Below are 23,010 nucleotides of genomic sequence, written 5' to 3' on the forward strand. Positions count from 1 at the left end.
AATGGTGTGTTATCCATGTCATTTATCTTTGCAGAATGAACTTCTTTTATATATATTCCTACTGAGAACTAACCCTACGCACATCCTAGACGGCTGGCAAGCCCCCGTGCGCTGTCAGTGAGGGTCACCACAGCCAACTCCCAGTCCTTTTCTTTTTAAATCATTAGCTCTAACCCCATACGTGAGAAAATACGTATTTTAATTAGAAAATATCAGTTATTTTAGGGAAAATACAAAATTGTTTATTTAATAACTTCAAAAGTGATGATAGATTTAAGGCTACGTTGGGAATTTAATAGACTCACGCCAGATTGTGAAGGGCGTAGTGTTATCAACCTCAGAGTGATTAGCCTGCTTCTCCATGGGGGCATTTGTTACAGAGAATGTATTGACTAGCCACACGGGCTCTCAATAAAATAGCTTCTATTTTTATTCCATGTTAGATTTTTCACTTTCCAAGGGCAGTGTAATAAAATTTGTGAGCATGTGTCAGAGATGAGGCTAGCAAAGCGTGCTTCCTGTAAAAGCCATGTCTGCCTTTATTGAAGTGCTCGTGACATTTCTTTTGTTTGTTTTTATACTAACCCTGCTGGCACATTCGTTCTTACCAGAAGCCAAAGTGAGTCCAGGGCGTCCGCTTTCATTATGCTGTCTGTCAGGGCTGTGTTTATAATCAGATCTGTGGGTGTGGATGTGTGGGAGCTTGGGGGAGGGGGAGGGGAGGGGCGGGATCACCGGGCAATGTCCTGCTGGTCCAGGACTGTAACTCACTGCAGGTGATGAGAGGAGGGAAAATATTAAGTGCCCTCAGAAAGGATTGCTTTTCTAATCTGGGTTTCTAGAATCTTCCTATGTGCAGCCAATTCACTGTGAAACATTTGGGAATTACTGAAGACCCTTTTGCTTCTGTCTGTCGGTGTAGAATCCTTTTGCAGAAAATGAGGAATCGCAGCAAAGATCAATGAGGATTTTGGGAATGAACACTTGGGACCTTGCTCTCGAACTGATGAGTTTTGATTGGAGTCTGTTCAACTCAATCCATGAGGTAAGCAGGGATAAAAGAATTGATAATGTTGTTTTAACTTTTAACTGAATGGTTTGTTGATGTTGCTTGTCATGAGACATTTGTGTAGTGATATAGTTATGCTAGGGTGTGGTCTAAAAGCTGTCTGGAGGAGTTAAAATATATTGAAAATCTAATATATCCTTAAAAAGTCAAGAATATGTACCATGCTTTCTTTGCTTCTTGTTCAATCATGTGCTTGGTGTGAGTAAGTGTGGACGTGCTGGGTTTATATGCACAGACACCTGTAGGCAGGTATAAGATCTGTAGGGATGTGGTTGCATAGATTTATACCAATATATGATGCTATAATGAGATTAAAAAGTAATTTTACCTTTGGTGTTAGGATTTCCATATATAAATATACATATATATTTATATTTATATGCAAGCATTTATACACACACATCCATCCTTTTACTTAAGAATACCTCATAAATCTGCCAGGTGGTGATGGTGCACATCTTTTTAAGCCCAGCACTCGGGAGGCAAAGGTACTCAGATCTCTGTGAGTTTGATGCCAGCGTGGTCTACAGAGCTAGTTTAGGTCAACATGGCTTCCCAAGAAACCCTATCTAGAAAAAAAAATCATATTTCTTAAATTTTATAATGTGCTGTGAAATTTCAAATACTATCTTATAAATTACATTTTTGTGTGTATGGACGTCTCACACGTCCTGGAGACAGATTATAATGTTTATAAATTATATGCCAGGAGCTAAGTGCTACTGGCAATTTGGTGGTAGCAAGTCTCACAGAAGCCAGGAGATAGAAACGCTGCAGGTACCCGTGTGCTATGTTCATCTCGCATGTAGAGCAGCACTTCCTTCTGGGGCGCCTTTCCTTCTGCAGGGAACCTCACCGCTGCTTCCTTTCAGTGTGCGGCATCTGTTACATTGTTCGTAGTTTCTCATTAAACACTTTCGCATTATAATCCAGTTTGAACTCACTGAGACTGGATGACTTGCATCTTTAGGAGTGTCAGTCAGGTGGGATCTGCCTCTGCTTGTGCAGTGGTCAACTTGATGAGTCCTGAAGACAACACGTGCACCCAGTTAAAACTGAGCCTCTCCGTTGCTTTGTCTGGTCTTGGCTTGTTTTTGTGAACTTCTGCAATCCACTCTTAATTTCCACTTTATTTCTGCTTATGATCTTAAAATGTCTTTAAAACACTGATTCTCAGAGAGTACCAGAAGCAACAACAGCACCTGAGGACCTGTTAGAATTATAGATTTTCAAAGCCCACACACAGGCATGGTGGTGTCCACCTATGGTCCTCTTTCCTCAAAAACCTAAGGCCAAAGGATCAGGAAGCCATGGGTCCAAGACAATCTGGGCAATGTGGTGAGACCTACTATCAAAGGATGTTTCCGCCCCTCAAAGACTTCTAGTCAGATATGTGGGAAGAGGTCCAGTAACCTGAACCTTACCAGTCAGTGCTCAGGGTGGCTCACAGGACAACCTTAATAATCGTTCCCCATTGGACCGATGTGCGGGAGCAAATACGAGTGCCATTAGTTGCCTTATTTAGTAAGTAGGAAGAGTGGAGGGAGGGAGGGAGGGAGGGAGGGAGGGAGGGAGGGAGGGAGGAAGGAAGGAAGGAAGGAAGGAAGGAAGGAAGGAAGGAAGGAAGGAAGGAAGGAAGAAGGGTTTTTGTGTGAGGGTTCTAGGAAGTATTAGTGCACGAAGCACACTGGAAACTGAAGGTGAGCTAGCTTGAATAGACTGTAGTTGTCTGCCATATTTTCTGTCAACACATTGAGGATATGGGAGTGACCTCTTGAAATTGCTCATAAAGTGATGGAATTTTGCATCAGTTTGACCTGGGCTAAAAGTTAACATGTTTCTTTCAGCAAGAGCTGATCTACTTCACGTTCAGCAGGCAGGGAAGTGGGGAGCACACGGTGAACCTCAGCCTTCTGCTCCAGAGGTGTAATGAGGTGCAGCTGTGGGTGGCCACGGAGATCCTGCTCTGCAGCCAGCTGGGCAAGCGCGTGCAGCTGCTGAAGAAATTCATCAAGATTGCCGCTCAGTAGGTTTCCTTGAGAAAGTGTGGTGATGCTTCGGGGTTTTGTTTTCTTTTACTTTTTGTAATGATAAGAAGGGTTGGGATATTGCAATGTAATACTGAGTTAAGTGATTGAAAAGGTCTGTTTTTGAATATTTTTGTCTTTTCATTGGAAGTTTTCATGTCTTAAAGTAAGTGTCAAAATAGCAGACTCAAGCACTGAGCTGTCTACTTAGAAGTTATAGCTAGGTAGTAAGTTCTTGTACAATATAGCTAATGGCACTGCCAGTGGGCTAGGAAAATGAAAGATGATGTGGGGGTGGGGTGTTGTCATGGAAATTCAGAGACATTCATTATAGCATCTCTGTGAGTTCGAGGCTAGCCTGGTGTGCATAGTGGGACCATATCTCAAAAAATATAAAAACAAATCAAATAAGACACTTATCAATTCAAAAAAGAGTATCTGGTACCAATCTCTGGCCTCCACACAACAGAGGATAAACACAAACACACACATACACACCAAACATGCACATATATAGATCATAAATAAACTGAGAGTATTTTTTGCACGCATGTTATTTTGGGAAACATTGAGGGTAGAGTAATTGCTGTTTGTTTCTCTGTTGTTTGAGACATTTAGTGGGTGCAGACTCTGAGATCCTCCACTGGGCAAAGAAATCCATCCCCTGTTATGTAGACATGAGGAGTATCTTTACATAAGGAGGAGATTTTTTTCTGATTTGGCCTACACAGCCAGAGCTGGTCAGGCCTATGCAGCCAGAGATAGAGGCAACAGACTCAGGAAGGCCTTCTTCTCTGTGTGTCCCTGTACTGTAAGGAGGCTATCATGCATTGTACTCTGGTGGGATGGTGCTCCACCCAAGGGAGCTGCTTGAGCCCAGAGGTTTCCTGCCATACAAGTATATTGTAAGTTTAATCCATTTTACTCAATAATTCAATCTTTTATAAGTAATTTTTAAAATATAGCCTGATTTTGAATATTATTTTTCATTAGACAAACTCTTAAATTACTTCAAACTTGTTTTAATTTACTTGTTTCAGGCTTAACATTTAATGAGAGATAGAAACTGATCTCTCCATCCAAGCTTGTCTCTGTAAATAAATTATGTTTGTATTGAGCATGACTGACCATTAATTTGTGTATCTTAATTATCTGTAACAGTTTACAGTGTTACTAACTCTTTTTTATAAGATTAGGATTTTATATGAGCCTTAAAAAATATAATTCTGAATTAAAGATCCTTTAGTGTCAAAATAAACTTTAAACCATAAATACTGTCTGCAGAGAAAATGAGAACTTTATTTCCATGATCCTTTTATAATGTACTTTTACAAAATACTAGTTTTGTTTTATATGAGTCAGTTTCAAAACAAACCATCTTGGAAGCCTGGCGGTGGCTCATTGGCCTAATAAAAGGAGTCTCATAGAATGATCACTAGAGGGGTCTGTGGGCCTCATTTTATGGGTATGGCCGTAGTTGATTTATACAGCGTGGTCACCTTAGCCGTGGTGGCAGTGAAGTCACATGATGTGCTCTTCCTTGACTCTTAGTGAAGATGGTGGCAGCAACTTGGTTGTTATCACTCCAAGGTGAGCCCGTGACACGCACACTTTTTCTAAATAAGAGTCGGGTCCACGTTACATCGTGGTTTGCTCCAGCAAGTTAATTTTATCTCTACATAGACTTTTTAAATCACACTCGATGAATTTATAAATTCTGAAGTACAGAAAGTTAAAGTTTCAACAAAAGCTTTAAACAAAACCAGAAAAAATGGGGGCTAATTCAGACAGTTAAACCCTTTCCCATTTGTAACCCTAACAGAAAAGTTCACTTCTTTGTTCTTCTCCAGCAGAACTCCTTTCCTAGCTCTTCTGTTTAGTTCTCCTTTCTGGTTATTTTTGGGCTCTGTTTTTGTTTTTGTTTTTTGAGGCAGGATTTCTCTGTGTAGCTCTGGTTCTCCTGGAACTCGTTCTATAGACAAAGCTGACCTCAGATGCAGAGATCCACCTGCCTCTGCCTCCTGAGTACTGGGATTAAAGGCGTGCACCACCACTGCCTGCCTTGTTCTCCTCCCTGTCAGAATCAGGTGCCCAGCCTGACACAGAACAGAGACTTTCGAGGAAACTTTTAAGCAAACATGCTTGGGTCTGGAGCACATGAACCAAAATCCAGCTCCAGAATCACCTTCTCAGTCCAGTAGAACAGCACAGACACCTTTCCATTTACAGACGATTAAATCTCTGTAAGTCTGAACTTTGTGGTCTACATGGTCATAACCAGTGTGTGTGCATCTGCAGACGGAGCAGACAACCTGAAATGCTTTACCTCCTAGCTACTGAAGATAAAAGCAGGATTTTCTAGGTTTTGGGAGGCATAAATACAAGTAAGACAAAAGAATAAGGCAAAAAGTTCTATGGTATCTCAGGAGCAGATACAAGATATCTGAATATAGAGACATTCAGCCCTGCAGGAATAGCATCCTGGCTCTGAGTATGGCTGTAAGTCAGCTGTGAGTTTCATGGGAAAGGCGGCCTCGGACCATGCTGTCGTTTCTGTCCTCTTATGAAGTTACATAAATCAGTTTAAGAATTGGAAATAAGAGGTTCCAAATCTTGGCCAGCAGTAGCTGTTTGCTCAGTGTGCATGGAGGCCAGATTGCATTAAGGCGAAGCCTCTGCACCAGTTTCCTGGCTGACTCTTCTTACGTTAGCCTGCACACAGGTCAAAGGAGAGTCTTTTCGGTACAGAAAATTTGGAAACCATAGCTTGGCCCAGGACCAGGTAGAGGCAGGGGTCAGTGTCCAGTTGAGTAGAGCATCCCATACCCTACATCTGGAAATGACCACATGCCCCTAGATCATGAGGGTGTCCCCAGCCTATACAATTCCAGGGTGAAGGAGCCACAGGGCCAGTGGTCTCCTAGCCAGTGGAAAACTCCCGCTCCCTTCAACAGAGTGGGCCTTAGGAAAGTTTCAGTACGTTGAGCGCCAGTGGTCTCCAAAACCTAGCTAGGGTGCCCCAGAGTTAGATCCATGGTTACCTAGTTCCAGTGTTTTTCTGTGTTGTGTGTGTGTTCTGTTCCAATGCAGCATGGCCTCTCACCTAAGTCAGACTGTATCAGGGGTAGACGGTAAAGTGAGAGAGGAAGGATGGAGACAGAGAATGAAAAGATAGGGCTTCCTGAGAGAAACCTGTGGCCCTGCTGGGGCTTGAGCAGCGTAGGCTGCGCTGTTTCATCCTGGGTCTTCAGTACCATGGTTAGATTACTTTTAAAAGGCAGAGAAGGAGAAGGCAGGAAGGAAGCAAGCAAGCAAGCAGGCTCCGTTTGACCTTAGGCAGGACCACGTTTATTCATGGTGAGGGAACATCTTGTCACCCATGTGTGTGGCTGGCAAAATGCCTACAGGGAAAGATGGGCCATGGTCGCCTACATGGATGGAAATGGAAAGGAGCGGTTCTGTAATCCTCCAGGAAACTGTCATTAACACTGAGTTTTTAGGGAATCAGGTCAAGGAAAATAGCCTCTGCGGTTCAGTTTAGATGAAGCTGCGTGGGTTTAACTACATGGTGCCTGAAACGGCTAAACCTACCACTCTGGAACTGTGCAGGGCTGAATGTCATCAGCCTGGCTTGTCCAGAAAATGCAGAGTGGTCGCTTGTCGTGGGTGTGGGAAGTCAGGCTTCCTGCTACAAGGTCCTGTCGCTCAGCATGCTGCTCTGTAGAACAGAGCAAAGGGCTGGCTTTGGAGAAGGAAGCGCTGCATCTCAGGAGTGTGGGGATGGAGATAGAAAACACTGGCGCAAGGAGCCTTTGCTGCTCTCTTTGCTTTCTGGGTGAGAAGAACACTCTTTCCATGGAGGGTACCCTGAAGATGAGCTCAGCAGAGCAGCAGCCTTTGTGAGCTGATGAGCCCCGTGTTCAGTTGAGAGGAAGTTGTAGGAGACTGCTGGCTGGCATAGGCAGAGTCTGTGGCCAAGCAACCCATAGGCCCAGAACTTGCTTTAAAAACGAATGCTCTCCTGGAAGTGGAAAGGAACCTTGCCCAAGGGACCCAGAAGCAAGAGACTGAGGCAGCATTTGTCTGAGGTCTGCCATGATTGGATGGAGGAGCAGGTAAAGGTCTGTACCCTGGGCTGACACTTTTGTGCTGAGTGGGGCTTTATTTGTAGTTTTGTTGTTATTTGCTTGTCTGTTAACTCAGCCACTGTATTCTAAAATGGCTCTGAGATTCCTGAAGGTGCAGTTTATGGTTAACAGTTTCTTAGAACACAGTTAGATGGAGAAATAGGACACGGGGGCTCCAAGGAGTAAGGTGGCACCACCCGGTCCTTCCTCAGGACAGGACGGGATCTAGCCTGGGGAAGTGAAATATATTCCTGTCTTCTCCCATGGCGCAGTGCTCCTGAATTATTTATGGTAATGGTCTCTCTCCCAGCCCATGGAACAGAATGGCAACTGAAACATGAAGTTAAATTCCCCATAATCACACTGTAGGAAGAACCCAGGGAAAACAGCAATTTCCACAATCATGAAGTGTTTTCCCTGCCCAAGGCATGCGATTTGCATATTCATGTTTCCCTCCTTCTCACTGTCCCCATCCCCCACCTCTGTGGACTGAGTGCCTTTTCTCTCCTCACTCAGACAAAGGAATGGTTGCTGGACAGGGATGCTCAATGTCAGGCAGCTTGCTCTCATCTCTGAATGAATGGCCTTGTAACAGGATTCCAGGCCTGATGGGCATCTAATTTCTGTTCAGGATCAATTTGTCTCATGCGGAAATTGTGTCTATATTAATTTAATTTCTTTTTTCAAGACAAATTCAGATGGTATGTGTGGGTGTGTGGGTGTGAATTTTATGACTAAAATGAAGCTATGTGGACCTGAAGAAATGGTGTGAACAGGTGAAAGATGGAAACCGTATAAAAACGTGGAGATAAACGGTGCTCAGTGGAGAGGCTTCATCATGAAAAATAAACTTGCTCTGTGCATGGTTTGCTGTGCATCAAGCAGTTGGATATACACAGTAAAACAAATGAGTAGATATGTACTCCAGCCTTAATGAGCGTCCTCTCTGATGGCGGCAATGGCCGATAGGGCCTCCCTTGTGTGGGAGGACTCAGGGCTGGGTCGTATCTTCTGGCAGTAGATTGGAGCATTCTCACTGACAGGAGTGCCAGTAGAGGGGAGATGAGGCTACCTCAAGCTTTCCTGTCTGCTAAGAACTCTGTCGTGTAGAATGAGGGAAGTGAGTGGAGTCAGTGCTAAGCCTTAGGCAGCAGAAAATGTCAATGTAATCATGGACAGGAGGCCATCGGGGGTGTGGAGGAAGAATCAGCAAGTCTGGGCTCCAAGGGCCTCATTCCTAGGTACAGGAACTGAAGGCTGCATCAGAACTGGGCAGTCTTGGGGACTTGGTAGTAATGTGCCTGCTGGGCATATGTTCACGGTATCGTCTGCTCTGGGTGTGGAGACAAAGTGTCTTTCCAGCTCCTCTCTTCCCGGCGTGGAGTCCAAGTACAGTTAGACTGGAGCAGTGTGTGGTTCGTGAGGCAGACAGGACCTGCTAGAACACAGCGCATTCTTACTCACCCTAGTGCCGCTAAGAGGCACAGCTCTGGAAGACAGCACATATCAGAACCATCAGCTGGCAGACACTGTGAAGCTGAAGCCAGTCTGCGCTATATAGTAAGTTCCAGTACAGCCTGGGCTGCATAATGACGCTCCATCTCAAAACAAACAAAACTAAACAAACAGAAATCAAAAACACTTTTCACATGGATAGCTTTTGTACCATCATGTAATAGCTGGAAGCCCAATGAAAAAAATCACAAGTAAGTGAAAAATTTCATAACAAAGATTCCCAATGCAGCATTCTGTGTAACCAGGAAGAATTGAGACTAGCAAAGGCTACGCTAGGAAAACTAAGTAAGAAAAATATGAAACATGTTCTCCTTTTAAGAGACAAGATCTTCCTGTATTCCTGGACTGGCCTTCAGTTCTCATTGTAGTAGAAGGTAACCTTCCTGGACTTCTGAATCAACTGTCTTCACTCCCAGTGCAGGGATTACAAAAGTGTCCATCTTATTTTCTTATGTTTATAAATAAGAAATTAGAGTGCTATCCCATAATATATGTATATACTCAGAAAAACAGGAGATAGATAGATAGATAGATAGATAGATAGATAGATAGATAGATGAATGGATAGATAGATAGATGAATGGATAGACAGAGAGAGATAGGTGGGTGAATAGGTGGGTGGGTGGGTGGGTGTGTGGATGGATGGACGAACAGACATAGATAGATAGATAGATAGATAGATAGATAGATAGATAGATAGATAGATAGGTGGATAGGTGGATAGGTGGATAGATGGATAGATGGATAGGTACGTAGGTAGGTAGGTAGGTAGGTAGGTAGGTAGGTAGGTAGGTAGATAGATAGATAGATAGATAGATAGATAGATAGATAGATAGATAGGTGGATAGGTGGATAGATGGATAGATGGATAGGTACGTAGGTAGGTAGGTAGGTAGGTAGATAGATAGATGGATGGATGGATGGATGGATGGATGGATGGATGGGTGGATAGATGGATAGATGATAGTGTTCTGTCTGAATGAATGTGAGAACTTAGACCTGTGAGGTGAGAGGGACACACCAGCCAGAGGAACAGAAATCACAGGGACTAAGCTCAGGAGAGCTGCTGGAGCTGTCCATGGCGGATGAAAAGAAGTGGCCATTTCAAAGCGCAATCGTTGAACTCATAAATGTGCATAAATGAATGTTAGAGGAGGAAGGGTCTCCTGCAGTGTCAGGAAGGGTTTTCTTGAGGGCAGAGAGGAGCCCAAGAGCCATAAATCCTTCCTTTTGCATTAGAAATGGTTGAGCCATACCTCTCCATGGACAGTGACGGGTGTGTGGGCTGAAGTCGTGTCCCAGAAGTCTTGAGGCTTCATCAGTGATAAAGCAAACTGTTTGAAAGAATGCCTGCTCAGTCCCTGTTCTCCTTTCTTCACAGCTGCAAAGCCCAGCAGAACCTGAACTCCTTCTTCGCTATCGTGATGGGTCTCAACACGGCCTCTGTGAGCCGGCTGTCACAGACCTGGGAGGTGAGCCTGGGGCTTTCCACTGGGAGTCGGGGTGTGGATGTGGGGCAGAATGAAACACTCCAGGGGGTACTAGAAATAAGATTGAAGTAGTTTAAATGAAACAAATTCTGCTTGACTAAAAGTATTTTTAGTAGGACTGTGACAGGTTGATAGGAACCATTTCTGTCAAATGGTTTCTAAATAAATGATCTTTAACATAATTTTTAAAGTATCTGAAGAAGAATTTTTGAAAAGTTAAATGTCTTAAATTTCTCTTCACCCTCCTCTGCATTTCCTGAAGGCAACTTTAGCTCCATGCTGGCTAGACATTCTCCAGTCTGCTCTGTGGAGCGAGGTGTGCACAGAGATGAATAGGGTACTGGCCTGAGTGAGGGGGTTCATGCAGAGATGAAGTTGAGCTTCAATGCATTTGCAGACCTTGGCTATGTTCACATGCCATGTATAGCTTTTCAAAATTGCCAAAGTAATTTCTTAAAGAGGACTTTCTATATCTATAGAAAGCTTAAGGCCTCCCAAGTTCTAGTTCTGCTTCTGTAGATGATGAAATCTGCTTACACTATGAGATGCAGGAGACCAGTGTAGTTGGCCTATTGCTCCAGAGGGTGTGTGGGAAGAACCAAATTAGGAGAGCCGCAACTTAGCCAGAAGCATCAGACTGCCTCTCCGGCAGCCCCACCCGCTTTCTTGCTTTCTGTGGGCTCTTGTGCTCTTGCTCTCCATCTCTGCTAACTGTCTCCTGCACCCTGCACTGTCTCTCTCCTCATCTCTCTCCAATTTTCACCTCACCATCCTTTGGGCTGTAACCTGTGTGCTCCACTGTGGTCTCCTTGGCCTCTCCTGGTTCTGTCAGTGGCTGTGTCATTCTCTCTATGGATTCAATCCTTTCGAGTCAGGAGCTGTGCCCAATGGAATGCACTGTGCTGACCCAGGGGTGGGATAGTGCTCTCCTTCAAGACGGGAAAGGCTTGCCCTCTGTGCTTCAACAAGATGGCCAAGAACACTAAGGATTGAAGGAGATGGGAGACAACTGCCATGCTGGTTAAAGACAGATGGATAGCAAGGGTCTTCACAGAATGGAGTTTGAATTGAACCACAAAAGAAACTTTGATTTGCAGAAGTAACTGAATTACATTTAAAAAGCTGAATCAGCACATTGAGCGCCTACTGAGTTGCACACACTGCGTGAAAGCGAATACCAGAGAATGCTGTGTGCTGAAGGACCTTTTAAACCAGGTCTCACTGGCCCAGGGAGAAGTGAGCGGAGACTCAGGGCTTTGGAGGTTGAGGAAGAAGTTGTTGGTAGCTGAGGTTGGGCATCCCAGCAGAGGACCTCACTGTCAAAGGAAGGTGACCGTGTTATCAGATAAGGGGGAGAAGTAGGTTTGAGAAGTAGTCAGAGGTCGGCAGATTTCGGAGCTGGACTGGCGGGCGCTCTCCATTGTGAGACAGCCCGGCCACTATACTGCAGCAGCAACAGCTAGTGAATGACGAGTGTTACAAAACTGGTCTCCAGGCCAGGTTTGGCTCTGGCCTGACTTCTGGCTAACCCAGTTGGTTTTAAGTACAGTGAGTTGGTGGTACCACTGGGATGTCCAATAGAATAAGATGTACTTCAAAGGAAAGACTGGAAATAATTACAAAAGTCTACATTTTATATTTTCTTTATTGGAAAGCAGTCATTTCCAGGTAGGTTAAACTACATACTACAAAGAACTGAGTCAAGAGTCAAAATTATCACATTGAAAAATTAAGTAGGTTTAAAGTGTTAGTTAAAGTTTTAAAGTAAGTAAACTTACGATGATTATTTTGATTCAGTTTGAAGACGAAACCTCTGTGGAATATCTTGGCCTTCCTTGTTAATGTTAATAACTGGAATCCATTAAGTAGCAACCATGGACATGGCCGTTGTGCATTTATTTCATAGGTTGTTGCTGAAGGCTGAGAGCAGCAAGGGTGCAGACTCACACTAAACTAGAAAGGTGCAGGGGCAGGGGCAGGATTCACACAGGGCCTTGGCTGGGTCAGCTCTGTGACCGGACACTAAGGCAGCGTGAAAAGCTCTGCGCTCTCTCCTACTCATGGGAAAGGGAGTCTGGCGCATTTCCAGGTCTGTTTTCATGAGCCTGAATTTTTACCTGGGAGGATGGCACGGGCACACACATTCCCTTCAGTTCAGGTTGGATGATTCCATCCTCTAAGGTGCAAACTGAATCCCTATAGTTTTCCCCTTCTGTGTTACCTGGCTTTTGCTATGCGTGCAGCCATTCACATGAAACACATCCAGCCGCCACTGTCCCCACTTGGGCAGGCTGTTAGAAGGACAAGCACATTCGTCAAAGATGAGATACAGAACTGAAATCTGTGTTCATTAAATAACCACATTGTGCAGAAAGTCTAGCCAGCTAGATGCTTCATCATGCAGCAGCCAAGATATTTTTATCAACATGCCTAATGAAGGTCATGTTGAGGGGATGAACAAATGTGCAGATGAGACGCAATCAGTGTGGAGTTCCAGGGCCGGTATCTATGCTCAGAAATGTATTGTGAGTAAGCAGAACTCAGGGCAAATGTCCCTTAGTGCCCCTCTCAGAATCGCTGCCTTCTATGACCTTTGTGGTTACTGACTGTGATTTTGTTGTTTTGGTTTAAGAAAATTCCTGGGAAGTTTAAGAAACTTTTCTCTGAACTTGAAAGCTTAACGGTAAGTAAAGGGGACTTTTCTTCAAAGAAATATTAGTACTATTTCCTTCTGGGTTCAGGGTTCAAATTACTGTCCTTCATGATATCAGTGCCTAACTGACTGTTTGCATCTAAAATGACAGTTTTGAGTTGGGTGTGGGGATAGAATCCTGGGACTTTGGTAGACTGAGGCAGGCAGATTACAAATTCCAGGCCAGCCTATACTATGAAATAAAACCCAGTTTTAAAAACAAACGATACAGTGGGCTAACATGGAAGAGCTGAAATCTCATGGAACCCCAACTCTAGATAAAGAACTGCAAGCCACTAGAAAATACTGAGAGTGGAGAAATAGTGGAGAAATACTCAGCTGGTTCAATACCAAGTGATCATACGCATGCAAGAAACATGCAACTTGAGTAGGTTCTATTTATGTACTTGGGAACACACACACACGTTTTACACACACACATTGAAGGAGAAGAAGCCATGAATTTGGGAGAGGATGGGGGCAGTTTCAAGAGAGGGGCTGGATGGAAGAAAGGGAAGAAGAGAAATGATAAAATTCCAAAGATGTTTAATTTATAATTTGAAGACTAAATGATAGGTAAGTAGGTAGGTAGATGGTAGATGATAGGTAAACAAACAGACGGTAAGTGTGGCTGAGACAGAAGCATGGTGCCTGTTCAAGCTGCCTCCTCTCCGTGGAAATCCATGTGATTGTTTCACAAGGCGTTTTCCATTCCACAGCCTGAAAGTAGTTGGTATAAATTTGGTGAGTAATTCAGTGTGCTTTGCATTAACCTTTCCTCCTTTACTTATTGTTTCTTAGATTTATATACAAGGTCTGTAGCTTGTTTTTAGAATTTGGCATTGTCTTTGTGTCCTAAGGGCAGATTCTCTTTGTGGTGTACTTAACAAAAGACTTTGAGGTTACCTCACGCTAGAGCTCATGCAGAGGCAGCTGCACTTGAAGAACTATTTGAGGAAAATGACAGGGCAATCAAAAGGTGGCCGTCTCTGACAGTCATCTTCCATTATTGTAAACCGATACCTTGAATTCTAAGCATTGCCTAAATTGCCTGCCCTAATTAGTGGATTTATCCTCTGAGTAAACCTTTATCCGCCTCATTCTTAGGAAGAACCTTGCCGTATCTAATCATGTTCAAATGGTACAGCAGATATAGATTGAGAATTGCTTCTATAGTGCATTGATTTTTCTTTCTCTGTGTGATCTGCTTGGTTGGCAGGATCCTTCCCTAAATCACAAAGCCTACAGGGATGCATTCAAAAAGATGAAGCCACCAAAAATCCCTTTCATGCCCTTATTGCTTAAAGGTAATGATTTTCTATCTGTTATGGTATGCAATGTCATCTTCTAGAATTGTCTTTTCTAACTATAGCAGAAACAATGGAACTCTCAGTTAATACCTTAATATTGAAAAGAGCTTCTATATTTGCATGGAATTGTTTTTTCAAATGTCTAGAATGTATAATTGTAGTTGAGCAGTGTCAAAGCATTGTCTCTTGAAACCTGTATGTTTATACCCTGCTGTTCCTAAGCCCGGTATTGTTTTCTTTAGTACCATGACATAGGTAAACAGGAATAAAGGTAGAGTACAGAGCCCAAAGGCCTAGTTTGTTTACATCCGTGTTTCAGAGACAGCAGTGCACAGTGCACTGATTGGCGAGATCCTGTCTTTCCACAGAAGCTGCGCATCTCATTAACACTCCTTGTCTCCGAGAAGTGGGTTCTAACTGGGAAGTTACCGAACAGCTCCATACCCCACTGAGCCCTCTCCTGTAGAGGACACACAGTTCGTGTGAACCATGTCAGTTCTGAGGGCAGTTGGGGGATGCACAGCATAATTTGTGCAGGGCTAAGAGTCAAGTCGGCAGCATAAGGAGAGGTTGAAATGCCAAAGTCAGAGTTTAAAGGTTTCGTTACTGTCTTCTTTATTGCTCTTACTTGCATTAAGATACATCTATGCAGGCTCATAGGTGTCATCACAAAGTGAAGAACCTTCAGCTGGAGGTGGAGTGGCAACAGGCGCGAAGGAACTCCTGGAATTATTTAGGCACAAATGGGAACAGAAGAAAATATGAGGGAAAGGAACTGATTTGAGTTAGAAAACTAGAAACATTAAATGCTTATAAGGCGCTGTCTTCAAATCTAGTGTCCCTTTAACCTGGGAAGAAGCAGTCCTGCCCCCTCGTGCTTCCGAAACCCCCTGAAGCCAAGGCACCCACTCACCTGAGCATGCATGCAGCTTTCTGCTCTGATAAGTTTGCACCATTTGATGGCAACAAGACAAATTTCCTTCTTTTCTGTTGAAACCACATTCACTCAGTCTTAGAAGAACTCGCTTAATATTTCATGACAACTCTTCCTCTCATGTCTACCTTCTAACTCAACTGGCTTTCAATTAGAAAATGGGAAGAGGTTGAACTCAGGGCCTGTGTATGCGGGAAGGGTTAGACCTCCCATGGCTCCTGTCCCGGTGAGAACCCTTCAGCTGCTAAAGCCTTTCTTCTCATGCCAGACTGTGTCCCCTTGTCACCTCCTCCACTTTCTGTTCACCAGTCCTGTCTGTACTTTATTTTCCTGGAGCCCACACTAGCATGTGCACACAGTCACACACGCGTACTCTCATATACATACACTCGCACACACTCATATACATACACTCTCGGACACACTCATGCACACACACACTATTATACATACACTCACATGCACACACTCACACTCCTGAGTGCACTATCCCCCTGCTGCCTTCCACAAGTCCTGAGACCCTAAGGGGAAGAAGACATTCAGGAAAGGATGTAGGGAACAGCAGCTGGTGTGGCAGAAGCTCAGCAGGTGAATTCGAGCTGGAAGTGGGAGACCTAAACCCTTTCATAGCCCCATGCCCATGTCTGAAGGACCCTCCCTCCCACTGATTCCTAGCTCAGGTGCATGGCATGAGCATGGTTTAGCTGTGGCTGTCTCCTGAGCCCTCGTCTCTCTGCATGCTTCCTACAACCACCTTAGAAAGCCTTGTGAGAAGTAAGTGGTTAGTCCATGTAAAACACCTGAAGCCATGCCTGATGATATTGTCACTGGGCATCACCATCCTTTGCAGCATGGGGTGGGGCCAGGGGGCACCAGCAGCTAGGCGGAGCCTGTGGTCTGAAGTTCTGTGTGAGGCCGAGCTGCTAGGCTGTGCTTCATGGCGGCCGAGTGAGTGCAGAGTGATATTTGCTGTGTATAAAATGTAAAAGCTGACCCGGCAAACTGCTCTTTTGCAATCTTGTGTTGTAGCAGTGATACCACAAAAGATAGCAAGGTATTGTTCAATTAAACCCACAAAGGATAGAAAGCTCATGTTCCCACAGCAGCTGGAATGTATGCAAGGGTCACCTTGGGGACAGGTGTGTGTGGCCTGCTGGTGGCCTTGGGAGCACAAGCCTGCAGTGTTGTAGTCAAGTTTTGGCAGCACCTGTCTCAACAGCTTTGCCTGAACCTGTTTCTATGTTTGGTGGTTTTGGTCGGTTGTTGCTGACAGCAAGGTATTTTCATGTCCTTTAAGCTGAGTAACCTGTACCGCAGTCCTTGTCTATGGGGACGCTAAGGTTCCATCACACAGTCTTGTCCGTTTTTGTATGTAGCCTGAGATGCTAGCTTAATAGGCCTCATTCCCAAATCTTTCTCTCTCTTGTTTGTTGTTGTTGTATTTTTTGTTTGTTAGTTTCCGAGACAGGGTTTTTCTGTGTAGCTTTGGATCCTGTCCTGGAACTCGTTCTTTAGGCCAGGCTGGCTTTGAACTCACAGTGATTCGCCTGTCTCTGCCTCCTGAGAGCTAGGATTAAAAGTGTGTGCCACCACCTCCCAGCTTCATATTTTTATCTCCTGAGGAGTCACTCTTTCCAACAAAAACAGGTTTTCTTTTTAACATCCTCAGCCACTTCTTTGGGGAAATGGGTAAGACCCAAGCCCTTACACTAAACACAGGCCCAGCCACTGAACTGCACCCCAACTGCACCCCAGCTCCTCGCTCACTTCAGGTCTTGTAGTCTCAAACAAATTTAACTTTCTCTTCTCCAAAAGCAATCCATTCCACTACCTTTCTTGTTTTCTCTTCATCGACGATGCTGTCTCTACCAGTCAAATCACTTCTGATACATGGGCTTTGAACACCAAACTTTTTCATGTCTTTGTTTTTAATGTAAACTTGGGAATCTGACTCTAAATGTTTTAACTAAAGCAGGTCCCATTTACACTGGTTAAGAGGAGTTTTATACAAAAATGTAAATATCAAATCCCTGTTGCTTATGAATATTCATTTATTTTCTGCTCTGTCTTTTTACCTGGAGACATAGCGGACCAATCAAACATTAGCTGACAGCCCACATGAGAATCCGCTCTGCACTGGGAAAGCGAACTGTTCTAGGGAGGCTGCGCTGCCCTAAACTTCCATTTCAGGTGTTATACAGGCTTAGTTTCAAGCCACCTTGTCGCATATGTGGCACAATTCCAAAACACTGAAGACAAAAATCATACAGTGCATTGTTTCTAAACAATTGGTTGTTTCTTGATCTCCTCCTAATAGTATATTTGATCTAGCTGTTTTTTAACTTTCAGATGTAACATTTATTCATGAAGGAAATAAAACATTCTTGGATAATCTCGTCAACTTTGAAAAGCTGGTATGTAAACTTCACGACTTCTCCTTTTTTCTCTCTGTAAGGGAAATGCATGCGTGTCTTTCCTGAGCACCCCCGGGTCTCTGCTGCATATGTGACAGTGTCACCACTAGGCTGGCAAGACTGAGAATCTGCCTTTTAGTCTTGGAACTAGTGTGTCATTAGCTTAGCACCAGTGGTAAACCTATGGAAGCAGGCACAAAGGCATGAGAGGGTGCTGTCAGGAGCAGGTCCCATGTCAGAGGGCAATTGCTGCACAGGCCTCTCTTGATGCCCCAGTGTAAGCCATCTTGAGAGAGTGAGCAAGAAAGTCCTCCCAGGTAGATGTGTCTGTCTTCTAGAACCCCGAGTTTAGATATGTGCCTGAGATTTGTGGGTTTAACAGGTGAGGGGAAAGGCCTCCTGTAGTGATGAGGCGAGCAGGTCTGCTTTTCATCTCGCCCGGCTCCCATGCGGCTAGCTTAGCCCCGGAAATAATAACACACAAATTGTCTTATTTTAAACACTGCCTGGCCCATTATATCTAGTCTCTTCTTGGCTAACTCTCATATCTTGATTAACCCATTTCTAATAATCTGTGTAGCACCATAAAGTGGTGGCTTACCGGGAAAGATTCAGCATGTCTGACATGGTGGCTGACTCATGGCATCTGCCTCATTGCTTTCTTCCCAGACTTCTGTTTGGTCTACTCCACCTACCTATGTTCTGACCTATCAGGCCAAGCAGTTTTCTTTATTAATTAACCAATGAAAGTAACACATAGAAAGACCCACCTATATCAGCCTCCTCCTTGTTGGCCTCTGCTGCAGGACCTCCCTGCTGACGGCTGCAGGGACCTGGCCAGGCCTCTTGTGTGCATTCCTGGGAGGCTTTTCCCTAACCATGCTGCCAGGACAATTGCAGGGTTATCCTCAGTGGGCCTGAGTGGGTGCCCCATAGCAGTGTCCCACACAGACAGCCCAGTGACCAAAGGAAGGCACTTTTCTGACAGATGACCTTTAGTGTCATAGATGAAATAGTCCATCATGGTCAAAAGTGACCCCAGCACTCCTCTCTAGAGATGCTGACCTTTGACTGAACTTCTCAGTGCTGATAATAGATTTGCACGAGCTCTTTCAGAACCACCCCAGCTGCCCATGAGACTGGAGTCAGGCTTCAGAGACGGTCATTTGAGGTTGAGGCCCCAACCATATCCTGCACTGTTTGAAGAGCACTCAGACTGGAGTCTCTGAATGATGTCTGGTTCTGACCTTGCCTTCTTACTGCTCTGCCCTAGTCCCCATGGTTCCCAGGATGTCAAGGTTAGCGGCCCACAGGAAGGGTGAAGTCAGCTCCTACCCACCACCCCAAACAGACTACCAGTGTCTGCAAAGAGAGACATCCTCCACCCTCGCTCTGTAATAGCCTTTAGAACCCTGAAGATGATGGCTTCATGGCTAGTTATTTTTGAGAGCTGAGACAGAGACATGTTTTGTTTTCAAGTCTCTCTCTCTTTTTGCCCTGCATATTGTAGAATTGGAGCTTAGGAATTTCACAAGCTATAATGAAGCCAACATGGCCAGCAATGGAATGTGTAGGGATTTTCGTCTTGTTTTGTACTGTTCTGTGGTTCCGTGAGGACCCCAGCGTGCCCATTAGCAACCAAAATCTCAATCACTAGAATCCTCAGCCTAAGCAACTTCTTCTCAGTGTTTGGTATTTATAAATAATCACAGGAATAGGAAGCTGTTGGTCAGAATTTACTTTGTCTCCTGTCAAATGTGTCTGTTCCAAATCACCAGAGGAGCGTTGTAGTGCATGTGTGAAGATATGGGACATAGTCGGTCATCTGGCCTGGAAGTCTCTGGGTCCAAGGCATTTTCGGCTCTCACAGATGCAAGAAAGCCACTATGCTCCTTAAAAACTGTTGCCTCCTACGAGCAGACTAGGAGTTGACCTTCACCGAAAGCCAGCAGTGGCCTGGCTACATTCCTTGTGCCGTTTCTCCTCAGATAATGTCAGAGCAGTGGAAGAACAGTTCCGTTCAGGCTCAAATGGACAGAGCCATGGGACGCTTCAAGCACTCTTTCCACTTCTCCTCTTATTGTCTGGCCTTTTCGCTTTCCCGCCAGAGATTCCGTAGAGCCCCAAAGTAGGGACTGAGATAAGGTATAAACACTTCACTACAGACTTCACTGTATCTGTAAGACAGTTTAAGAAAATAACATAGAAGCTGAGCATGAGTCTATAGACCCAGCACTCAGGAAGTGAGGTCGAGGGTTGTCACTGGCTCAAGATACTCCTGAGGTTCATAGTGAGTTCCAGGCCAGTCTAGGCGATAGTGCAAGATTCTACCTCAAACAAGTGAGCAAACACGGCAGACCCTTGGCCATCAGATGTATACTAGCACATCATTCCTTGCGTGTGTGTGTGTGTCCTGCTCTAACGCTCTCTACCCATGAGGGAGGGTCTTTCACTGAACCTGGAACTAAGCTGGTGACCAGCAAGTCTGAGCGATCCTCCTGTCTCTTCTCCTGGTGTCCCATGGTGCTAGCTTACCGGCACACACATGGCATGACAAGCTCCTTGTGTGGGTTCTGGAGAGTTGAATTCAAGCCCTCATGCTTGCACTGCAAATGTTCCTGCCCACTGAGCCGCTCCCCCAGGCCCTTGTATGTCATTTTTAAAGAGAGGAGACTACAGCAATAATGGCCCGGCCCTCAGACTACCTGAAGAGCAAGTGGCTCCTCCAGCTCCGCATGCCTTGTGTCCTCCTGTGTGGGGAAGACAGATGAGATTAGAATTTTTTTCAAAAAGGCAAAAATCTTTTTTTTTTCTTTCCATTTTTTAAGACAGGGTTTCTCTATGTTACAGTCCTAGCTGTCCTGGAACTCACTTTGTAGACCAGGCTGCCTTGGAGATCCGCTTGCCTCTACCTCCCAAGTGCTGGGATTAAAGGCATGTGCTACCACCACCTAGCCAAAAATCAATTTGACTTAGGTCAGCGTTCCACTCAGGAGCTGGACCATCTTCATGTAGACAATATTCTTAGAGAACATCTCTTAGCAGAGGACAAGATTCACTGAAGCTAAGACAGGATCATCTTTCACAGTAATGAACCAATGGGACCTAAGTAAATTAGGATGAGCTGCCAGTTTCTCATGGTGGATGTCAAGTTCGGCCAGTCAGCAGATAATTCTGAGTGTACTCCTTGTCTGGCCGACACAGGCCACACGCAGACCCGGAAGTGCTAGGGAAGCACACTAAGACTCCTGTTGTTCCTGTACTAAGTTCCTTGCTGCCTCAGCAGTTCTGAATGCTTCTACCTCAAACTATGAAGTGTCAGAGGAGCGGAGGGTTCTACCCTTTTCTTTTTGTCCCCAAAATTATGAGCATGATCCTTGACTGTGGTCACCCCCCCCCATCCTGTCAGAAAGCCCAGAGGTGGGAATCAGGCCTCACGTCAGCGCCAGCCTTTCGGGAGCTGAACAAATGGTACAGGATAGGCCATCGGTGTGATGCTACAGGCTCAAACAACGGAAACTCTGTCTTGGGAACTGGGGTTGAATTTGGGGAAGGAAATGTAACAAAGCATTCACACAGACGTGAGTCAGGTCTCATTTCCTCTTCAAATGCCACCTGGCTGCCCCCACTGAATTACCCACCATGGAGACGCATGGAATGAGCCCAACCACAGCCAGGAAAACTCAATCAGACTGTCGGATTCAAGTAGCATTTCTGCCATTCTGTTGGATTTTAAGTGAGAAGGGTTCAGCGTTAGCATTATTCTTTGATCGCTGATCCACTGTTTGTCGTCTGTGGATGCTCCTGTGTCTGACTAGGGCAGGCAGGTAGTGAAGACGGTGCTTGGAGGACCAGATAACAAACGGTATTGATCCTGGAGTAATGAAATACTTGGATTTTGGTTTGAAACAAAGTAAGGAGTTCTGTCATTCTCCAGAGAACAGGCCCTACTGTGACAACTGTGTTATAATACTCTGTAGAAGGAACTATCCATAGCAGAGGTTAGCTCTTCCACAAAAACTCTGTTTCCCACCATTATGACAAAGTGGAAATAGTGGAGTGAGCTAAAGACTATTGGAGGGACACAGTGCGAGGTGAAGGGATCCTGTCCAGGTCTGGTGGTGTAGGTCTGTAACCCCGGCTACTCAGGAGGCTGAGGCGGGAAGGTTGGGAGGTCTAGGCCAGCCTGGGCAAGCAGTGAGACACTTAGGGCTGTGGTAGCTCAGTAGTACAGTGCTTATCTAGTGTGCACAAGGCCTAAGCTTGGTCTCCTCCCCCAAAGCTGTATAGTTCAGATAAGTTTATTCTAGACATCAGTGAGAAACTAAAGGAAAGAAATTAAAGTAGAATACTAAAGACAGGAAGGAAAGATAAGTTAGAAACAGAATGACCTTTGTAAAATGGTGATGTTATCACTTTTCTTTTGTGAGTATGTCACTTCCTATCATTATTTCAGCCCTTGAATCCAGAAAACTTTGTGCGTCCGTCCCGAAATGTGAGCCCCTAGATGTGGCTCAGTTAGTGGAGCTGCCAGCTGAGCACTCAGGAGTCCCTGGGTTTGAGTCACTGGGGCCGTGGCACGCACGTGAGCCTGTGTCCCAGCGGTGACAGGAACAGAAAATCAGTGAGCATATGCTGTTCCCCTCAGAAGGAGGTTTCAGAATCATGAAGACAAGGCAACAACTCACCTTCAAGCAAACGTGGGCAGGAAATTGGGGGCAGTAGAGACAGCATGTTCTCCTAAGGTCCAGAATACCTCCACTCTTTGGGAGCCACTGCTTTTGCTGACACAAACTCAATATTCTTGAATAATCCAAGCTTAATATACTCAATTAAAATCATGCCCAGCTCCAGATGAACTCCGCTTTATACCCCCCAGGAGAAGGTTACCAGCTGCCCCTGCAGACACTGCTGTTTCAGTAGGTGACCCTTTGCTGTGCTCCCTCTTCTGTCTTTCAGCACATGATTGCAGACACGGTCCGGACCCTGAGACACTGCAGAAGTAACCAGTTTGGTGAGTACCTGAAGTCGGGGTACAGTGCATACTGACTTCTCAGTGATGCTGTCACCATTTAAGAAACACTTAGGACCCTAAATTTAAACAGATTACCAAGTGTATGCATAAGTACATGATGTCTTTATATTCTAGATTTTCACTGTGTTCCCTCCCTGCATGTGTGGGATGTGGCACAGCCCTGCCCCCTTGTGCAAGCAAGTCGGCACTGTCCGAATTGACTTTAGACAGACCGTTCACCCACCCACCCACCCATTCCCTTTCCCCTTTTGCTTGCCCAGTCCCCCAGATTTACTGAGTTTAGCAGCATAGCCCTGCCTCCAGCTTCCTTGCTTGAGGACATTTCTGGAATAGGTGTGTGGTTATTACAGTGCCTGAAGTAGCCTTCCACTGTTTTCATTCTTTTCTATCCAAACTT

General features: G+C 44.9%; 1 protein-coding gene across 1 annotated transcript in view; it reads left to right on the top strand.

Moving 5' to 3' along the window:
• The window catches only part of Rapgef5 (Rap guanine nucleotide exchange factor 5), a 236,313-nt gene that overhangs the window by 206,912 nt on the left and 6,391 nt on the right, over positions 1–23,010 (top strand). Inside the window, exons 19-25 of the mRNA XM_050120850.1 lie at positions 923–1,045; positions 2,917–3,095; positions 10,120–10,210; positions 12,861–12,911; positions 14,140–14,227; positions 17,514–17,578; positions 22,538–22,592. Coding sequence (XP_049976807.1) covers positions 923–1,045; positions 2,917–3,095; positions 10,120–10,210; positions 12,861–12,911; positions 14,140–14,227; positions 17,514–17,578; positions 22,538–22,592 — 652 coding nt within the window. The remainder of the gene's footprint in view (positions 1–922; positions 1,046–2,916; positions 3,096–10,119; positions 10,211–12,860; positions 12,912–14,139; positions 14,228–17,513; positions 17,579–22,537; positions 22,593–23,010) is intronic.

The sequence above is a fragment of the Alexandromys fortis genome, unplaced genomic scaffold, assembly GCF_014885135.2.
Source record: "Alexandromys fortis isolate MF-2015 unplaced genomic scaffold, M_Fortis_MF-2015_v1.1 scaffold_182, whole genome shotgun sequence".
In the NCBI taxonomy this organism is placed as follows: Eukaryota; Metazoa; Chordata; class Mammalia; order Rodentia; family Cricetidae; genus Alexandromys; species Alexandromys fortis.